General features: G+C 35.2%; 2 protein-coding genes across 4 annotated transcripts; one reads left to right on the plus strand and one right to left on the minus strand.

Annotated features, from left to right (window-relative positions):
• Window positions 1-2344: 2344 nt before the first annotated feature.
• Window positions 2345-6884, plus strand: LOC109799798 (protein NETWORKED 2D). Its single transcript, XM_020360430.3, has 2 exons — window positions 2345-2950; window positions 3690-6884. Exons 1-2 carry the CDS (start codon window positions 2857-2859, stop codon window positions 6701-6703), a joined length of 3108 nt encoding a protein of 1035 aa, XP_020216019.1. The 5' UTR covers window positions 2345-2856; the 3' UTR covers window positions 6704-6884.
• Window positions 6885-7072: 188 nt separating this feature from the next.
• Window positions 7073-12552, minus strand: LOC109801371 (suppressor-like protein). Of its 3 annotated transcripts, none has more exons than XM_020362426.3 (5): window positions 11339-12542; window positions 10377-10718; window positions 9679-9803; window positions 8913-9076; window positions 7073-7644 (listed from the first exon to the last, which is right to left on the minus strand). In XM_020362426.3, the coding sequence occupies exons 1-5, from the start codon at window positions 12451-12453 to the stop codon at window positions 7462-7464; spliced, it is 1929 nt and encodes a 642-aa protein (XP_020218015.2). In that variant the 5' UTR covers window positions 12454-12542; the 3' UTR covers window positions 7073-7461. The 3 variants fall into 3 exon arrangements, 1 of the variants encoding a protein (XP_020218015.2); XR_003804294.2 differs by lacking the exon at window positions 7073-7644 and adding an exon at window positions 9199-9328 and having other exon boundaries at window positions 8937-9076; window positions 11339-12552; XR_014430491.1 differs by lacking the exon at window positions 7073-7644 and adding an exon at window positions 9149-9328 and having other exon boundaries at window positions 8937-9076; window positions 11339-12552.
• Between the last annotated feature and the right edge of the window lie 174 nt (window positions 12553-12726).

A 12726-nucleotide genomic window follows, 5' to 3' on the forward strand; every position in this document is an offset into this window, starting at 1 on the left:
ACTTATCAATCGCAGGTCAAAAACTTTCTAGGCTCGTGGTTGGCAGGTGTATTATAAAAGTATTTCTAAAGAAAGCAATGTTGTTGCTTATTGGTTAGTTGGATGAAGAGCTAAATTTAGTTTGATGTTTGTTAAATGGAGGAGTGCTCCAAATTTCATTTTGCAAGAAGTTATTTTAGATTTCATGTAGTCCTCCTTGTTTGTTTCTATTCATTAATATACCAAGAAAAAAAAATAATAAAATAAATAAATAAATATATATATATATATATATATATATATATATATATATACAAGTGTTATATACATCACATTTTTTGTTTAAACTTGAATTTCATTCAATAATTTTGATATAAATGGATTTAATGAGAGTAATTCCAAGTTTTGAATCAATCAAAAAAGAATTCAAAATGACTAAATTAACCTAAATTTGGGAAATAAAAAATCAAAATAAATTTAAAAATAAAATCAAAAATCAAAAATATAATTTAATATTTATAATATAATCCTAATTTTTAAAAGAGAAAAATGAGTGAAATATTACTATCATTTAATGATATTACCATTTATGATAATTGGATAATTTAAAAAAAATTAAGTATGCAATCATAATAATGAAATTATTTGTTTAGTTAACAATGTAATCCTATTTTATATCATTAGTACATGATTATCAAACTTTTTTTAAATGCAGGAAACAAAAAATTTAACATTGATAACAAATATTTCATTATATGGACTCGATCTCTAAACTGTTATTAACAAACAAATTTAAATAAATCTCAAAAAAATCATCTTTAATTTTTGTCTAGATACTTACCAAAAAAATATCACATTATATAGATACTTCTAAATTTAAATAAAATATAAACACTATAAAATGAAAGAAAATATTTAGATAATAAAAAATAATGATCAGTGTAAATATATTTTTAAACAATTAAAATTTAAAATATATGACTTTTAAATTTTAAAAATATCATGTCATTTTTTTAAAGGGAATATGATAAAAGAGTTAGCCTCTTAATAAATGAATATTAATTTAATGTATAAGATGAAATTGTTTATATATTTCTTTTGCTTAATTTGTTTCGATGTTATCTTATCGATGAAAATCCCGGGAATCCATCTGCCCCTCTAACTTTCTGTCTTCCAAATTATTCATTTTATTTTGTTCTATTTTCATAGAATTTGAAAAAGCTCTCACTAACGAGTGGTTTGTATTTTTTAAAATAAAATATTTCCAATAAGTGAAAAATTCACTACGCAGACAACTTTTTACAAACATAAATAACCCTAGCGGCTAATGTTTACAGAATTTTTTTATTTTTTTTTATTTTTAAAGAATGATGTTATATAAACATTTTTTTTAACACATCTACTACATAGATTTTTTTTTTAAATAACCCAAACAACTTGAATATGTAACACTGTTGGACGATAGATAGGATTTCTCTTTCAAAAAGATTTTGCTTTTCTTTCCAAATCTTGTTCCAGTTAGAAGAAAAGAATAGCATAATTGCTGAAAAAATAGTCAAAGATTTTAAAAAGGAAAATGTTGTGTTTTACATATTCCTATTTATAGGTGAGTGCAGGCCAAAGTAGTGAACAGAACGTGCCTCCAAAAATAACAGAAATTCCGAATTTTCTAATTGGGGTGCCTCTCTCAAGCTTTGTAAAACTTTGTGTTATACAAAAGTGTCATATTTCTTTCCGCGACAAAAGTCGGCCACCGCCACCTTTAACGTTATGCCTTTTCTAAGCAACTTTTTGTACGATAAAATTTAGAAACTACTAGACAAAGCATTTTTCTTTGTACGATAATTTTTGTAATGTATTAGATTTAGATTCAAAATTCAACATCATAGTAGTTTGGTAGGAGAAACAATTTGCTTTGAAAAAAAAAAAGTTACCTCAGTTTGCGAAACGCATGGTTGCAACGAAGGAAAGTTTAAACAAGCAACTAGTTAAATGGAGATTTAGTTACTATAAGTATTAAAGATAACTAACAAATTTAATCTAATAAAATATATAAATTTATTAGACTATGTTAGGATTGACTCATGTTGAAAAGTAAAATATCTACCTTATATCTATTTATAATTTCTGGTATAAATATTTCGTATTAATTTTATGATTACTTAAAAATATAAATATAAAATTAATTATGAAAAAATGGTCACGTTGAATTATTAAACTAAAGTGTATGTTTGCATAGTTTATTTCAAAGAAATAATTATTTCACCCAAAAGAATAATAAATACCAAGCAATGCATGTCTCAACAATTTGGATATGTTACCACTAGAAAGTTTTCCTAACATGGAGAAAGAGTCAGTTTACATATCTAAATCTTTTTAACAGTAATCTCCTCGAAGATTTAATGGTTGATTCTTGTATTAATATGACAACCAAGATGGAGAGAAAGATGAAAAGTGTGTAAAGAAAGCAAAGCTGGACAATGGCTCAGTCATGTGGGTCGTTGAATGCATGCATATGTCATTCTTTATATCATTTGATTGCACTGCTTTTTCAAAAGTAAGGTTTGGACATTAAATGCGTGCGAACTTTGCTCCCCTCCACCATCCCATAATTAGCACAACAACATCTTAGTTCCCACGTTTTTCTCTCTCTGAATCTCTTTCTCTCTGTTTTGTTGATTACGTTTCCTTTTTTTTTCTTAATCTGTTTTTCCACTTTCTTCTCTTGGTCCCTTGCTGTCATGGAATCCATGTCTTCTCTTCCCCATCTCAAACACATAGAGTAATGGGGGAAACACGGTGTGCATGGTTTTGAGTCTCTCACGTTATTAAGATCACAATATAAGAGATAATAAGACACAGGTAGATACAACCAATATGTTGCAGAGAGCGGCAAGCAATGCTTATTCATGGTGGTGGGTTAGTCACATCAGAACAAAGCAATCAAAATGGATGGAGCAAAACCTTCAAGGTGATCATGACCTTTTCTTCATTTTCTTTTTCATACTTCAATTTATCTCTTTTTTCTGATGAACATTTTTTTTGTACACGTTCATGGCAAAATATGTAAACAAACGTAGCCTTGCCTTGCTTTCAACGTTAGATTGTAGATGACCAATTTCATTTCACTATGGAATTAAACCTTTAAATTATGCTTGCCTTACATGAAAATAGAGTGGTATCTATAATATATTTATCCGTAATCAGGAAATTCAATTGCGTGAGTAGAGAGAGGTTTAAGGAAAAGCTTTGAGATACTATTGTTCAAGGTTTAATTGTTTTATATTGATTCTGAAAATGCTTCTCTAGAATCTCTACGTGCTTTTATTTCCAAAACTGGGCCTCAACTAATAAAAAAGTATACACTTTTTCCAAATCCTATTTTTATTTTCCCACTTTTCTCGATAGAATGTCTTTCAGACGCTGATTATGTTGTACAGCGTAATTTTTCTTATTTAACATATACTATTTGAGAAATTAGGTATAGTTTGCATTTCTTGAAGTCATTGAAGTAATTTCCTATGATTTTAAGATACTCACCACAATCCTACATGCGGATATTACAATGGACGCTTTGTGAATTAGAATATTAAATTAAAAATTTGCTTGAATCAGGGCTAGATGCCATATGTAAGATCAACACAACCCACTTTTATGTGCTTCTATACATGCATGTAGCTGGCAAACTAAATATATAAATAAAACTGCAGATATGGAGGAAAAAGTGCAAACTGTGATGAAGCTCTTAGAGGAAGAGGGAGACTCTTTTGCTAAGAGAGCAGAAATGTATTACAAAAGGAGACCGGAACTGATAAGCTTTGTGGAGGAATCATTCAAGGCTTACCGAGCTTTAGCAGAACGATATGATCACATATCCACAGAGTTACAAAATGCCAACAACACTATTGCTTCTGTCTTTCCAGATCGCGTCCCACTTATGGATGAAGATGATGATGATGGTTCACCAAGGCCTGGAAGAAAAAAACCAGAAGGGTCCAAGAAAAATATTCCAAAACCTCCCCTTAAAGATTTAAAAACTATCATAACAACAGCAGCAGCCACAAAGAAATTTCAATCCAAGAAGCCAGCTGCCACAGCAGCTTCTGCTGCTCCAAAAGTTCCTAAATCTGGTTTGAGCAGAAAAGAGGCACGTGAAGAGGTTGACAAGCTGCAGAAAGAGATTCTGGCTCTACAAACTGTGAAAGAGTTTGTAAAGAACTCTTATGATAATGCCTTTTCTAGGTACTGGGAAACTGAGGAGCAAATCAAGGAATTGCAAGAGAGAGTTTCCACTCTGCAAGATGAAATTGGAGAAGGTGTGGTTATTGAAGATGATGAAGCTCGCCATTTGATGGCAGAAACTGCACTTAAATCATGCCAAGACGCATTGACACAATTGCAAGAGAAACAGGAAAGATCACTCGATGAAACCAGAATTGAAGCCAAAAGGGTAAAGGATGTGAAGGCCAAGTTGGGTTCTCTCATGGACGAGTTCCATTATGATAAGAGCAATTCCAAAGAGCCAAAGGTCCAAGGAGATTTAAAAGAAATAGCAGAAACAAAGGACTTGGAAGAAAATGCGGATGGATTGACTCAGCAGAAACAGGAGTTGCAATTATTAAAGGAGAACATTAAAGAGCACTTTGAGACTAGCTCCAATTCTTCACTCAGTGTAGCAGAAATGGCAGAGAAGATTGATGAGCTAGTGAACAAAGTGATTAGCTTGGAAACTTCAGTATCGTCCCAGACTGCTATGGTAAAGAGATTGAGAACAGAAACTGATGAACTTCACGAGCAGATTCGGGCTCTAGAAAACGATAAGGAAAGTCTTATCAAGGATAAAAATAAATTGAACAACAAACTGAGAGAGATGGAAGAAAAGCAGCATCGAGTACAGGATCTAAACCAAATTGTTGAGGAACAGAATAGCAATCTCCAAAACCAATTCACTGAAGCACATAGTAAACTTGATCATCTCTCAGAGGAAATCCAAAATGTGCAGCTGGGTGAGGAGGCTATGACCACAGATTTATCAAACCCGCAAAAAGATTCATCAAATCAAGCTGAATCAAAATGTAAGTCTGAAGGACAAGTTCCTTTGAATCAAGACGACTTGTTGAATGATATTAATTCTGAAAAGGTGCTTACAGCTGGTTTGGTTGCTGGTACATCAGACAAGAAGCTTGAGGTCACTGACTCAACATTTTCTTATGAACCCAACATCAGCGCTTCATTGGAAAATGATGGTAAGTCAGTACATGATGTAATATCAAACAAGAAGCCTGTGGTCCCTGACTCACCATTTGGTAATGAACCCAATGTCACCGGTTCATTGGAAAATGATGTTAAGTCAGTAAATGAGGTTAAGGTCACCAGTTCCTCAGAAATGGAAGAGGCAACACTTGTGGAAAAACAATCTACAGAAGAGTTAGAAGAAGAAGAAGAGAAGACAGTAAATCCTAGCAATGGTGATGAAAAGGCAATAGTTGCTGTGAGCAGTACTACAGAAAATGAGGAATTCAGTAAGCACCGGCCAAGCAACAAGGCAGATAGTTCTTCGGAGAGTTTTGAGAAACCACAAGAAAATGATGCTAAGCAAAGTTCATGCGAGATAGAGAATCTCAAAGATAATCACAAGAAGCAGGGAACAGCACAAGAAGATGAACCTGATTGGCGGCAATTGTTCACAAATGGAATGCAGGATAGAGAACAAGTTCTGCTGACCGAGTATACTAATACTCTCCGGAGTTATAAAGATGTGAAGAAGAGGCTGGCTGAAATAGAGAAGAAAAATCAAGACGGCAACTTTGATTCATCTTTGCAGCTAAAAGAACTGAAGACAGCTAATGCCATGAAAGATGAAGAGATAAGACTTCTGCGTCAGAAACTCGGTCTCCTGCAGAGAAGCTTGGAAGGAAATGAGGACTTGCCGGAGTCACCTCCAGTACTGCCACCAGGAAGACATGACATTGAGAAACTACTAAAAATTGAACCACGTGAATCTACTTCTTCACCCATTGAAGAGAAATTCCGGTCAAACATGGATGAAATTCTAGAGGAGAACTTAACTTTCTGGTTAAAATTCAGTGCTTATTTCTCTGAGATACAGAAGTTTGAAACCACCGTCAAAGATTTGCAAACCGAGTTATCAAATCTAGAGGAAAGAGGGAAGTCGTCAGATAGTAATAGTAACATAAAGTATGCTATTAAATCAGATGCAAAACCGATTTACAGACACCTAACAGAGATCCAAACTCAAATAACAATCTGGATGGAAAAAGGTGCTTTGCTGAAAGAAGAACTGCAACGTCGATTCTCATCTTTGTGTGATATCCAAGAAGAGATAACAGCAGCACTGAAAGCCAGTGCTGAAGATGATGACTTCAGGTTCACAAGCTACCAGGCTGCCAAGTTCCAAGGTGAGACTTTGAACATGAAACAGGAAAACAACAAGGTTGCTGATGAACTTCAAGCGGGTTTAGATATTGTATCGTCCCTCCAACTTGACGTAGAAAAGGCCCTGGTGAAGTTGAATGATGAATTTGGGTTCTCAGCTTCAAAGAGACAACAAAATGGCCAACTAAGACAATCAGAAAATCGGGCCAAGGTTCCTCTGAGGTCATTTATCTTTGGTGCCAAACCAAAGAAACAATCGATCTTCTCCTGTATGACCCCTGGAATGCATAGGAAATACCGGGCTGCCAAGGAGCACAGCCATACGTAAAATGCTTTCCTAGTTTGCTATTGTGTTTCTTTAATTTTTCATCTGTGAGAATTCTCTTATCAGTTATATTAGGCAGTGTATTGAGTACCCTTTTTTACATGAAGGGAAGATTCATTCTTCATTTTTTGCTTGTTTATAAATCATAAGTTGGTGAAGTGTGATAATGTAGTATTTTGCTTTACATTTCTCTTTGTATTATGAGCTTTTGGATGGGGAAGGGTGATTTTATGCCTAGCTAAGTAGTAATTCAGATTTAGAACAGTAATTGAAACATTATTAAACTGTATTCACGTGAACTAAAAAAAAAAAAAACTGTCTCACGTGACCCAAAGGGACAATCATCAACTCTTAATTGGGGATGACACAAACTAAAAATAAACCCTTGTTGGGAATTATTTAATGGTAATCAGTTATAGTATAAATAGATTTGCTATATAAGATAGTTATCCAATTCCCTATTTCCTAGAATTGTCTTGCCACTTGTATTTCAGCCAATAATTAATAAGCATGCTACAGATGATCGTTCTCTTGCTTTTCTCTGGAGGCAAGGAAATAAGACACTTCTATTCAATTGGAGTGCCAAAACCTGGTGCAATTACATCATGACTAGCAAGCATTCCCATCTGCCATCTTCTAAGCATATGTCTACCCAACGTGGTGGAAAAGGTTATAGGCAAACAGGTTGGGAGACATGCCATCCAGAGACTAAACCGTTGGAGAATCCCAAAACTTAAACCTGGATATATGTTTCAGTATCTTCATTTGCCCTTCTTGGCATCTTGTGGTAACTGCACCCCCATGAGGCCGAGCAAATTGGAAGCGGGACCAGGAAGCCCTTGTTGGGAAGAAAAAGAATCAAGAAAGCTTTTTACTAAATTTACATCCACATCTACAGGAGAAAAATCCTCGTCCATAATATGTTCTGATGCATTTGACGTTCCCTGAAAGTGAAATCAAAAGCAAGAACAGAACAAATCATCATTCTGTCAACTGCACTCCAGAACTTATGAAAAATTGCTGAATAAAATAGAAACTGAACTATGATGCAAGTGTCCGTGCTTTTCCCCGCCGTAAAATTTATTGACTAGATTTTGTAGCAGTGCTGGGAACAGGCATGAATTATGCTATTCTTATGATATTATTATTTAAAGCTTATTAATTTGTTATTTCAAGATTGATATTATTTAAATTATTACATAGTTTAAAAACATTAAATTTATTTTGCAGAAAGTTAAATTATTTATTTAGTTTCTTAAACTTTTGATATTAAATTTATGGTTCAAAGATTTATAATATATGAAATAAAACTTTTAAAGAAAAAAATATTATTTTTACTCTTAATATTTAGGGAAATTATTTATTAAAAAAATTATAAGATCAAATCAATGTCAGAAATAACAAATATGGCAACAATATCATAACATAATAGCTGGTTATAAAACAATAAAATAATATTTTATTTAATAATATTGAGATATTTATTTTAAAATATGATATGTAATAATAACAAATATTTGTTTGCAATATTACTTTATTAAACACTTTTATTATTACTGTGTACATAATAATATTAATTATAATATTGTAATGAGATATAAAAATTAATATTAAAATATATATAGTATAATGAAAAGAAGTATCAAGTGATTTTCAAATTCATTAAAAATTTGTAGACTTGATATATGAATTAAGAATTTTAAATTTAACGATTATATCATTGAAATTTAATATAAAACATGAGTTATTGAATAAAGTAAGTCTAAACATTAATTTAATTTTTTATTAAGTTATTATTTTTCATTATTTATTTTTAATATTATTTTATTAGTCATATTAACTTTTCATAATATTGTACACTTGCAATTTTATTTTCAACAGGATAATTTTATTATTATTTAATATCAATCACACGCAGACACACTGATATGAATATGGGCGGAAGGACCCTAGCCACAATGATAAAACACAGTTTTATATTATACTATATAGATTATCATATATAAAGCAGCAGCAGGAGGATAAGGAGAATCCATACTTTACTGACATAACAAAATACCAAAATAGAACAAGATTACATCTTTGAATGACACTGCTTTTACTTTATTTCTTTCCTTTCAAATGACCTTGTGCGGTTTGGTAACACTACACTATACATCATCACAGATTAAAATTTAACACGTTCTTTCCTCATGCAAATGTAAACAAATACCTGGTCCTTCTTTGGAATTTGTTCATCAGCACGAACAAAACTTTTCTGAAGGGTGGTTGCCTTTAGTTCTTCATTCATGGCATCAGAATAGAACCGCATGAAATTATCCTCTCTGTCCTCATTATCCTCATCCAATTCAGCAATATCACTCTCATCAGAATCATCTACATGATCATTAATAAACATATAAGAACCTGCAAATGATACTAAGAGGGAAGACATACAAATTGACTGACCAAGTGATCTTCTATTGGTTGAATTCCAGGAATTAATCCATTATACATACTTAAACACAGGTACTAGTATCCCAAACATCTAAGGGAATTGATCGATTTTCCATTGGGTAGCAGTAGCATCAGTCTTATTTTTCTCTCCTTAGAAGAGCTTCAACCTTCGTTCTACTAGAACTATACGTGCTACAGTCATAACAAAGAAAGACTTATGACTTCAGATGCTGCACATCCTCCATCAAAATAGAGAGGGGAAGAAGTTGGAGAATGTGCAAAACAGATAGCCAAAAGTAAGTTCAAAACTACAAGACATGAATCGAAATGTGCTTACATGCATGACACCTAAAAACATGTATCAATGTGATGGTGAAAAATAACTCTTTTACGAAATAATCCATTAGCAGGAAATAAGTGCATACAAAAACAAGTTTAACATATTACAATTAAAGAGAAGATCTATTTAAATCTAGAAAACCCTAATTCAAACAAAACAATTAATGCCTACAAAGTAAACATAGACAGACATAAGATCTCACCAAAGTCCAGGTCGGACGATGATCCTTCTTCAGTATTATTGTTGGCAACTTCACCACCTGAATGCTTCATTACTGATTCCATGTCTTTAATAAATTGGTCCACATCAAGGTCCACTTCCTTATTCCTTTACAAGACAAGTGCCCAAAATAAAGAGATATTAACATAATAAAGTAACATAGCAAAATCAGAAAGGTATCCAATTGAGTATCACCTAAATGTGCGTTCCTACTGTATTTATCAAGCATCAGAAAAATGAATCAGTAGCAGGAATAATAGCTATTTATACCATGTACTAAATATAACATGTTATTTTAGTTAGAAATAAATTATTATCAAAAGTAGTTAAATCTGAGCAGTTTTCAGCTTCACAAAAGCTAGTTTTATAACATGATTTTTAGATTATGATAATAAGCCCAAAACAGTTTATCTGGATTTCAAAAGCTATTTAATAAGCTTATCCAATCAGGACCACAGTTGAGTTCTGGGAATATCACTTTTAATTAACATGCAAGAGTGTTGGACATAGACCTGTATGGACCTATGGAACTGAATCCATGTCAATGGCCAAACATCATGAAAAATAAATCATTTCATAAACCCCAAATCCAATTTTTCCCCTAAAAAGACACCTACATAATTAGTGTCTTCAGCATGCATATTAGGTATGTTAAATGAGTGTGTATATCCCTAAACAAACCTGTCTTCAGGAGCTTCAGCACCCTTGTAACTTGACAACTTATGAACAAATGCCTGCATGGTCTTTGCTATATCACTAGGATCAAACTCATCAGCAGCATTTGATGCAGCTGAGGGACCAGTATTTTGATCTTCTTTTGCTTTTGCTTTCTTTTTGTGTTTTAAGTCATATAGTTCCATCTCCTTTTGTCTTTCCATAAGAACAGAGTTCAGCTCTTCCTCTCCATCGTAAAGCCAGGAATCATCATCAGATGGAGGAATCTCATGATCTTTAAAATCATCCACTGAATGGGGCAAGGCAAGAATTTCATCTATGCGTTTAACAGGAGCATTCATCAAGTCACTGCAACAAATTTTCACCTTAGCAATGATAAAATAACAAAAATCAATATAAAACCCGGAGTGCTAAACTCAAACAACATCACTGCCTCACAACCTAAGTAAGCCAATTCCTGAATGCCCCATCTAACGTCACATAAACTAGCAAAAACTGTCACATAATCAATGATAGGCTGCAATATCTTCTTGAATTTGAGCTAGGCCTATTTCAACATCAAAAACTAGCTCACGTGGTGAAGATTTTCCAGGCCTATATAAGTTCTAGTCATACCTATAATCAATGTCGAAATCAATTAAACCTCAATAGCTAACTCATGAAGTTTAAATTGCCCAAACCTTCATAAATTCTACTAGTCATATCTATAATCAATGTAGTAGGATCTCAACTGTAAAAACAAAAAAAGGAAGAAAAAAAAACCAAGATAATCTAGGGATATTTTTTTTATCCATTGGAATTACTATGATGGCAACATGGTTCAACTCTATATGACACTGTACTATCCCAATCCCCCACCACTAGATAATCTAGAAATCTAAACACAACCAGATTAAAGACTTAATTAAAAACAAAAGACCAATAGCCTTCTTCCAATTCCAAAGACAAGGAGCAAGCAGTTCACAAACCTTTCCCTGGAGTGCAGAGAAGTGCTCCTAAAATACTCTTGAGCACTCTGCATCAACCTCTGATACTCAGAGGAACCCGGAAGCAGCCCTTGGAAGTAGCCACTATCCTCCAAGCTCTTCCTAAACACCTCCCAAGTGCTCCCTCTCCCTTCCACCCCATCACGCTTCCGCTGCTGGTACATCATCTCCATCCCACACGCTACCTTCATCCCCAGCTCCGCCTCCACAAACCCCTCCCTCTCAGCCCGACCCGGCATCTCAGGGTAACACTTCGGAGCCTGAAACCGCTGCTGCACAAGCTGCGCGTACATCGCCCTCGACATCATCACCGAAACGCGCACCAACTCCTCCGCTTTCCCCCTCTCCAGGAACCTCTCCATCGTGCTAGCGAACTTCATGGTGTCAATGTCCCTGTCGTAGAATCCCTCCACCGCGAGGGAGATTAGCCGCGGCTCGTGCTTGAGAACGTGCGCGACGGAAACCGGAAGCCTAACCCTAACTTTGTGCATGTTCTTCCGCGCGCGGTCGGGGTAGTCCTTGATGCGGTTCTGGATGGCGCGCTGGATTGAGTCGGAGGCGAGGGATTGGGAACCGGCGACGAAGGCGAGGGAATCGAGGAGGGAGGGGTTGGGGAGGGTTTGGGGGACGATGCGGAGGGTTCCGTTGCGGAGGAAGAGGCGGTGGAGGGAGGTGTCGGGGTTGAGCCAGCGGGGGAGGTGGAAGGCGGCCTCGATGAGGAGGAAGTCGCCGTCGGAGTCCCAGAGGCGGAGGGAGAGGGAGGGGAAGCGGAGGGAGAGGCGGAAGAGGAGGAAGACGGTGAACCACTCGTCTTCGAGGTTGTCGGCGAAGCGGAGGTGGCCGTGGAGGTGGGGGAGGTGGGAGGAGGAGGGGCAGGGGCAGGAGGCGTTGGGGGGAGTGGAGACTGAGAGAGTGAAGGGTTGGTGCTGCCATATATACCCTTCGGTTAAGGGGGTTATGCTTTCCAGGATTTGGAGGTGGAGGCTGTGGAGCGTCGCGATGCTGGTCCTGGTGGGGGACTCCGTGTATATGGCGTAGAAAACGGTGTCGTCTGATGCGCGCGGGGAGAACGAGGAAGAAGAAGAAGGAAACGCCATTGCTTGTGCTCACTCTGCAATCTTCCACAGTGTTCGGCAACAACCTCTCTTAAACCCCTTTCAACTTTCAACTGAACCTTCCAGGTTTTACGTCGCGCGGATGGAAATTCCAAAATTACACGCTGCCACTTTTTAACTAAATAATATCATTTATTAACTAAAAAATATCATTTAACTTTAGCTTTATTATATATGTAAAAATGTGACATTACTCCATCACATTAGTTAGTTCCTATGCATACTTTTTATTTCCTTTCTATGTTATTAAACTTT

The sequence above is a fragment of the Cajanus cajan genome, chromosome 11, assembly GCF_000230855.2.
Source record: "Cajanus cajan strain Asha chromosome 11, NIPB_CcT2T_4, whole genome shotgun sequence".
Lineage (NCBI taxonomy): Eukaryota > Viridiplantae > Streptophyta > Magnoliopsida > Fabales > Fabaceae > Cajanus > Cajanus cajan.

Excerpts from the sequence above, each read along its gene's own strand:
- LOC109799798 (XM_020360430.3), top strand. The coding sequence starts at position 2,857 with ATGTTGCAGAGAGCGGCAAGCAATGCTTATTCATGGTGGTGGGTTAGT. Across the intron at positions 2,951-3,689 it reads GATGGAGCAAAACCTTCAAG|ATATGGAGGAAAAAGTGCAA; the intron begins GTGATCATGACC and ends ATAAAACTGCAG.
- LOC109801371 (XM_020362426.3), bottom strand. The coding sequence starts at position 12,453 with ATGGCGTTTCCTTCTTCTTCTTCCTCGTTCTCCCCGCGCGCATCAGAC. Across the intron at positions 9,077-9,678 it reads ATCGTCCGACCTGGACTTTG|ATGATTCTGATGAGAGTGAT; the intron begins GTGAGATCTTAT and ends ATGATCATGTAG. Across the intron at positions 7,645-8,912 it reads AAATTCCAAAGAAGGACCAG|GGAACGTCAAATGCATCAGA; the intron begins GTATTTGTTTAC and ends TTTCACTTTCAG.